Here is an 8201-nt window from a genome sequence, read left to right as displayed (position 1 = left end):
ATGCTTTTGATCTTGCTGTGGGAGTTGTGTTAATGCATGACAAGGTACCTGGATGATATAGACCTATTTACTATGCAAGTCAGAGATTGAGTGATGTTGAAAAGAATTATTCAGTAACTGAAAGAGAAGCACTCGGTATGGTGTATTCAGTTCAGAAATTCAGACATTATTTGCTTGGGAATCAAGTCATATTTCATGTGGACCATCAAACACTCTTGTTCCTGATCAATAAACCTTGGTTAACACGACGATTTGCCATATGGATGTTGCTATTGCAGGAATTTGATTTCAAAGTTATTCATACTCCTGGGAAAGAGCATGCTATAGTTGATTATCTCAGTAGACTGGACAATGATGATATGGAGGCATGAGTTCCTGATCAACTTCCTCATGCTGAACTTTTTGAAGTTTATGTAATAAATCATGACTCCTATTATGATTAGCTGTTGTATTTCTTATAGGATGGAGTGATGCCTGCACACTTTACAACAGATCAAAGGAAAAGATTGGCATTGAAGAGTCGGTCATTTCAGGTTATTATGAATATTTTGTATAAAAGAGGAGTTGATAATCTTTTACGGAGGTGTGTTCCTGAATTTGAGCAACCAACAATTCTTCATGAAGCTCATTTCGGACTGTTAAGAGGTCACTTTTCCGGAGAAATGACAGGCAGGAAATTTCTACAGGCAGGTCTATGGTGGCCTACTGTATTTGCAATGCTTGAAGGAGGGTCAATCTCTTGACAGGGATAGAATTCAGGATCATCCGTATTACCACTTGAACCATTTCATAAATGGGGAATAGATTTTGTTGGACCCATTAAGCCAGTTGCAAAAAGGACAGGTAATCGATACATTTTGGTTTGCACTGATTATGCCACAAAATGGGTGGAAGCTCAAGCCTTAAAGGATAATAAAGCTGTTAGTGTGGCCAAGTTTTTGTATACTAACATCATGACCAGGTTTGGATGCCCCATTGAGTTGGTTAGTGATAGGGGTAAGCATTTTTTGAATCAAGTTATTCAGGACTTGACTGTCAGGCACATGATTCTTCACAAGAAGTCAACCCCATACCATCCTCAGGCTAATGGGCAAGCTGAGAGTTCCAACAATATCTTACTCCATATCTTGAAGAAAATTGTTGAGGATAACAGGAAGGATTGGGATGTATAGTTGGATTCTGCATTGTGGCCTTTTAGGACTGCATACAAGGTGACAACTGGACTTACACCTTTCAGGTTGGCGTATGGATTAGAGGGTGTGGTCCCTATGGAGTTTGTGGTCCCAAGTTTAAGAGTTGCTATTGAACATAAACTGGATCCTAAACAGTCAGTGCAGCATCGGATGGAACAGCTCCTGAAGTTGGAGGAAGACAGGGTGTTAGTTGCCTATGTGTCAAGAATCACACAGCAAAGGAGACACGCTTGGGTGAATAGACACATTAAAAAGAAAATTTTTGAAAAAGGGGATTGGGTTGTTGTTTACAATTTCCGACTAGGAAAATTCCCAAGTAAATTGAAGCTTCGGTATGCTGGACCATTTATCATTTATGAAGATCTTGGACAATGTACATTTTTGCTAAAAAATTTGCAGGGCAATATCTTGAAACTTGCAGTTAATGGTTTCAAGTTGAAAAGGCTAGTGCAACCTTATTATTCATCTGTTAATTTAATTTTTCCTGTTGGTGCAAACAAATCAGTTTTTGAGGGTTGCATGTGTAAAGTGTCACAATTGCATGATTCTGACATGACAATTGGCACAAAAGAAGGGTCACTCAAAGAAGACTTAGACTTCACTTTTGAAATGGAGAAGGAAACAAGGTATTTTGATGTTTCTTCTCTTTCTCCATCACCGTGTGCTTTGTGCCCTACTGTTGCCACCATGGCCCACATGCGTCGAAGCTCTGCAAGGAAGCTGGCGTTACCAAATTATTCTTGGTTGGAAGAAGAGGAGGAGGAGGAGTATGAAGTGTTTGATGATGAATGACCTACGTGACATAAGGATGAAGAATCAACACCGAAGCAAGTGTCGCAACTGTTGAGTCCCAGCACTGTGAGTACTCCCTTTGTTGACTCTACATTAGTCCTTGATGTTGAGGATGAGGTCCACAATGGTTGGCTGCAAAGTATTGGCCTATATCCGTTTGCATGTCTACCATGGTCTCAATGGGAAACGAATGTTAATGCATCAACACAATTGGATGTGTTGAGACAAACACATGGTATGATTGTAGGCCACATAGAATTAACTACAACAGTGGTTTCACGAGTGTTTGCACTCCCCATGAATGACAATTCGACGTTGTGGAGATGCAGTGAAGAGCAGATGTGCTAGGCACTTGGGGACCCTGCTGGTCCTAGAAATGTCTATATCTTGAAAAGAATTGATGATGTGAGGAAATTGCAGCTGTGTTGGTTCATGGAACACTTCATGATGTTTATTAAAACCGACACCATAGCCAAGGAAACTTATGGAGTTATTTACTATGCAAAAAACATTGGCATGCCAAATTGGGCAGGATTGATACTTGATAGACTCATGGCTAAGATTAAGATATTAAGGCCTAAAAAGGTTTTTCAAAGATCTCGAATGGGGTGTTATTTAGCTGCACTCTATGAATATGCCCAGTCACAGTATCCTGATGTTGCTTTGGAGACTTTGCATGGTTTGAAACCATTGTCTACATTAGGTGATGCAGTGCAGGTTGATGGTCAGAATGTAGGTTTTGATTCTATAAAAAAGGATGATGACAGTGATAGCCTTTTTGTACGCAATGAACACAAAAAGGCTATTTACAGGGATTTAGTGCAAGTTGGATATGACAAAGAATATGCTCACAAGGTTGCATTGGAATTTGTTAAAAAAGATCATCAAGATGTGTCTTTGGATGATGTGGTTACTCATGGGAACCAGGAATATGCAAGTACTGTTAAATCTGAGGGCCAGGAGCATTCAAAAAAGAAATAGAAAATTGGTAAATTTTAGCTTAGAAGTATGCATGGATATGCTTTAAGTAGCAGGATATTTCTGTAGATACTCAGGTTCCTGCAAAATCTGTGGTTGTGTTGATAAGACAGATGTTCCATTTGTTTCAGCTCACTCTCGGGCTGATGATGTTGCAGTTAGAAGTTTGTCAGAAGCATTGAATATGATGAAGAAAGTGATGATATATTTTGAGCAGACTGAAAAGAATAATGTTCAAACATTAGTTGAACTTAAACAAGTAAAGTTTCAGTTGGATATTTAGCAGAAAAGGTCTGACGAGTTGTCCAGACACTTGCAGGTGAAGTAAGTTGAATATGATTCACTGCAAAGACAATACCTTACAAAAATTGCAGATTTGCAGCAGTTAGTGGATAAGCGAAAGATGTCAACAGCAGTGTTTGAAAGACAAACTCATGAATTGAAGGATAAATGTATGCAAGAATTGCAAAATTTTGTGGATATGCATGTTGGCTTGCAGGTTGAGCATAAGATGCTGATGGAGAGGTTTAAGCCTCTTAAAAATGTTGAAGAGTAGATATTGCAGAATTTGGAAGTGGATGTTGATGCTTCTATCGTACTGAAGTCTGAATTTCATGAGATTCAACATGCTTTGATTATTGATGGTAAAAATACTTGGCAGGTTATGGCTGGAAAATTTGAGAATATGGTTTCTAGACCATATCACATGCTTAAGGATGCTTTTGTGTCAGCTGATTATGATGCACTGACTCATGAAAAGAATGCATTGGTTCAACAAGTATTTGATTTGCACACTGTGAATATGGATCTTACTGCCAAGTTGGAGAATGCATTGGATGAGAAGAGGAAGAGTGATGATTATGTGGCATCTTTATTGCAGCAAAATAATTTTCAGATGATGGATAAGGATGCTATGTTGCAGGAAGTTATTCATGAGGTGCATGAAGAAATTAATGCTATAGGTCATGGAACTACTGAGGATCATGTTGTTGATGGTTCAATGTGTCGAATGTCTACTTGTAGAGACATCATTCTTTACACTCCTAGTTCTTTTCACTAGTTGCCTTTGATGCACTTCTTCTTTTTTTATCACGATATGTTGTATGCTGTAGTGCACTTTGTTGAATCTTAGAACCAATTATGCAACTGCACCAGAGGGCTGTGAATATCCTAGAGGGGCTCTATTCATTGCTGCTCAGTGTGGCTTGCCAAGGGGTGCAAGGCCTCTGGCAAGGCATAACTGTGTTCTTTGAGTTACTCATTATCATACTTAGTTTCTATGCTTTCAGTTAGATAGTTGCATGCTTGTGGCTTCGAGTCTTGACTGTCCCATCCACCGGGCTGTGCCAGGTGTTGAGGCTCAAATTGCACTTACTATTAGTACTTTTATACCTTAGTACCAATATACATGTAGAACCGGCATATGTAAAGTGACTTAAAATTTCATATGAAGTTTTTACTTGACATTCAAGTGCCTTCCTGGCGTTCAGGAAATTGTATCTTTTGAGATCCTGCGTGATGATTAATGCTATCTTCTTCAGGACAACGCCAGTTGGTTGCTCATATCTGGTTCTATTACTGTGTATTTGCATCCTGAATATTTACGATGTCTATTTCAAGTTAGATGATCAGGAGTGGTCGCCCGTGATGACAGAGAACTGTGCGATAGTTTTCAAGATAGTAGTTATGCATTGATAAATGTAATATGTAGTTCGTGTTTGCATAGTCTTCCTGAAGAATAAATGTATGAAATGGTTGTAAATCATGTTAGGGAGTTTCTTGCAGTAACATAGTTGTTTCAGGTAGTTTGATGTTTCTTGTATTTTCTGTTATGGTCTTGACAAGCCATAAAACACTTGCATCCTCGAGTTGTTTTCTGAACTTGAATTGAAGTTATCTCCCCCCTTCATTTTATAGGCAAGAAAGACTTGGTGTTGCTTCAACTAGGGCCTAAGCTGCGCCCCATCATACGCCTCGCGCCATACCCAAGAAGGGTTCCTTTCCCCCCAACAACCTAGGGCAAACCACCTATGCATCGAACATGCACATGGCTCTGAGCCTCTCATGGCAAGACTAGCCATCCCACTGTAAAGGCTCCGCGAGAATGAGAGATCAACGCCATCACCCCATGGATGGCTCTGCTTTGCAGAACTCCTGTACTAGCCTCCTATAGTAGAATGCACGTGTTCCCCAGCACAATGCAATCTGCCTTGGTTGGTTGCCGTAGTCGCCCTGTCCCTTGCTCGTACTCTAGGACTGAGATCAACTATCCTTGCCTTATGAACGGCTTCACCGCAGGAAATGCATCCACTCATATGGGGTCTGATTCTCCCGCACAAGCGTCTTCACCCTTGTTTCTTTAAGGAGACAAGTCTAAAACATGCTACTGAGTGCCGATCACACATTCCATCCTCTTCCCCTTCATGCAACAAATCCTTCAGCTTCACATTGGGTCCCATATCCCATTGCGTCGTGTCTAGACCTGTACATGATGCGCCCTCCTAGCTTCTGCCTTAGGTTCCAGACACCTCAACATGTAGTCTTTTTCTCTTGAGGTCGAGTTATCGCCTTCCTTAAGGCTACCTTGAAGGCCATTCATTTTACAAGTTTGTAGCTAGACATGCGTCTCACTCTTCTTCTTATGGTGCTTCTCCTTTCCCATGGTGAGAGGGGGTGCTTACTTCTCCTTCCACTATTTGATTGTGAGAGGGGGAGGTATTCTTCTCTTAGCTCTTATATGATTTTGGTCACTATTGTATTAACAACATTTGTACTTTGTATCATCATCTATTTGCACCTTGATGACATGATTGTAAAAGGGTGCTTGGGCAAGTGAACAATTTTCCTATGTGGGCATTGACCAAGTGGCACTATTGCATAGCATTCTATTTAAGCATGACATTGTGCATCACCCCTTGCATAAACTATGCATTGGTATTGTGTTTTGTGGATGGAGTGCTTTGGATGAGGGGAAAGCATGTATTTGGGTGCTCGTCTAAGGATGGAAATCTCCTTGTATATGTGCATTCTATCCCTTTTCCTTCGTCACATAGGTTGATAGTGGATCCATGCTATTTATGTCACATCACATGGCAATCTTTAAGGCAACACACAACACATATCTCTATAAAATTTCCTCATTAGCAACAACTTTTGATAGGTAGTTTGGATAATCTCTTTATTTTGTAATGTTGGATTCAACCATCCTCTTCCCCCCATTGGCATATAATTTTTTAATGCAAAAGAACAATAAAAAACAAAAAAGAAAAAGAAAATTCAAAGCGATTTCTTTGCCTTTGCAAGTCTTGATAGGCCACTAGGCAATCGATGTAGCTCTTTTGGGTGCCAAGGTAAGATAACCATGGCTTATGTGATCTTGATGGGTCCTTGGGGAGCCCTGTAAACTGATGTCCTGGTTGCTTTGGATGGGATGCCTAAGGGTATCTTGGGGTATAAGAGGTGTGTAAGACGTAGTGGACGAGATAGCTGCTCATTGAAATATGTCTGTCCATAGAAAAGCACCCATCTGAGTGCCCACGGCGGGGTGTGTCATGTGACCAGCCTCAAAAAGAAAAGAGGGGCCTTCTCATATTACTAGCTTTCACCTAATCTAACAGTCCAACACAAATACAAGCAAGCCCACTAGAAGTACACTCTCCTTACACTGCTTTTGTCTTTCGTCATGCATCAAGCCCGATCCTTGCTTCATTCCTCGTATACTTGCTAACCCAGCAAGTGCTATGCTTTGAATTATCGCGATCTCAACTGCAGCATTGCTTGGCAAATGGGAGGAGTGACTCGGAGCTTAAGCACCGACTGCCTCTGAGCTCACACATATCAGGTTCTCCCAGAAGCTTTTTCTTGCCTTTGTTTGCTGTCATTGTGCCGTATCTGCTCAATGCTTAATGCAACTGCATGTATGATCATGTGTAGTTGTTGATTACTTCTCTCAAACATAGCGCAGTAATCGACAATGTTTCTGTTTTGAGTTGTTTAGGGATCCTTTTGAGCTTCTACTGCTCGATGCTTGATCCACCTGCATTTATGATCCTGTCTAATTGCACATTACTCCTCAAACACAGTGCCGTAATGGACAATGTTTATGGTTTGAGTTGTTTAGGGATCCTTTTCAGCTGTTACAGAAGACTTCAGCTCATCAGGACTTCAGACGATAGCACAAATAATTATGCATTCTATATTGACAGTCCGAACCCCTTTGGGTCAGTCTGAATTGGTTTTGAAGCTCTCAGCCTCCCTGTTGAGAGAGAGAGAGAGAGAGAGAGAGTTGGACTGTGAGCTAGTAACAAAACTCTCGTAGGGTCAATCTGTACAAATAAGAGAACTATCATGATTAGTCTCTATGCAGGCACTGCCCTCTTAAAGGCGGTTTGTGAAGGAATGGGTCTCGAGGGAGCTGAATGGCAGCGCAAGTAAGCCTTCCAGTATGATTCAACTGTTTGCTGCATTTTGTGGTGTTTTTTTGGTTTGTTGTCAGCTGTGTTCTGTTCTACATTTTTTAGGTGATGCAAATTTCAATTGAAGTGTCCTGGTTGTCTAAATAATTCAACTGAATGAACTGCCTATGTGGTGTGCGAACAGGTCATTGGTAACTTTTGCACTAACAATTTTGACAAGCTCTCAGGGCATCTTGATTGCTTGGTCAAAAAGAGGAGGAGGTTATGACTATAGTGTTACTACAGCAAACTTTTTGGTCAGAGTCTTTCCCTCTTAAAAAAACAGGTTTTTGTCTGTATATGCAAGCAGCTTTTTGTCAAAGATAAAATTGGATTTCTCCATGAACCCAGGTTGAACTGTTGAAATGCTGTATTTCATTGGTGGCCCTAGTCCAGATCTGGCGCAAGGATGGCATAAATGAAGATAACAAGTAAGCTATTGTAAAATTGACAGCCTGATCTGCAAAGTTAACCTAACATCATGCCATGAATTGTCTTAGTGTTTCTAAACTCCACATGAGGAATATGACTTCTTAAGTTCTGTTAACCTATTATCATGCCATGAATTGTCTTAGTGTTTCTAAACTCCACATGTGGAATACAACTTCTTCAGTTCTAGCAAGCATCAATGCGCTAGTTTGTCAATATTTATGGTCCAGTTCCATATATGGGGACGGCTGTTAGGTATTTTGTTTCCCCATGGTTTTGGCATTTTTCTGGTCTGACCATATTCCAGGTTGGCCACATTTGTGGTTGGCCTATTTATTGGTGTCACTTTGTATGC

At 40.6% G+C, this 8201-nt stretch overlaps 1 protein-coding gene across 2 annotated transcripts in view; it reads left to right on the top strand.

Annotated features, from left to right (window-relative positions):
- The first annotated feature begins 6550 nt into the window (after positions 1–6550).
- Positions 6551–8201, top strand: part of LOC148032425 (CMP-sialic acid transporter 2-like) — a 109525-nt gene continuing 107874 nt past the window's right edge. Inside the window, exons 1-4 of one of the 2 annotated variants that reach the window (XM_087683082.1) lie at positions 6551–6804; positions 7319–7393; positions 7563–7674; positions 7769–7848. In XM_087683082.1, the coding sequence (XP_087539208.1) occupies positions 7362–7393; positions 7563–7674; positions 7769–7848 (224 nt within the window). In that variant the 5' untranslated portion in view covers positions 6551–6804; positions 7319–7361. The remainder of the gene's footprint in view (positions 6805–7318; positions 7394–7562; positions 7675–7768; positions 7849–8201) is intronic. The other variant, XM_087683083.1, reaches the window with a different exon arrangement.

Source organism: Lygodium microphyllum, chromosome 8 (genome assembly GCF_053477565.2).
Source record: "Lygodium microphyllum isolate KBCC chromosome 8, Lygodium_microphyllum_v1.1.10, whole genome shotgun sequence".
Classification (NCBI taxonomy): Eukaryota; Viridiplantae; Streptophyta; class Polypodiopsida; order Schizaeales; family Lygodiaceae; genus Lygodium; species Lygodium microphyllum.
Note: the sequence above shows the minus strand (reverse complement) of the source record. Positions and strands in the feature narration are given on the sequence as shown.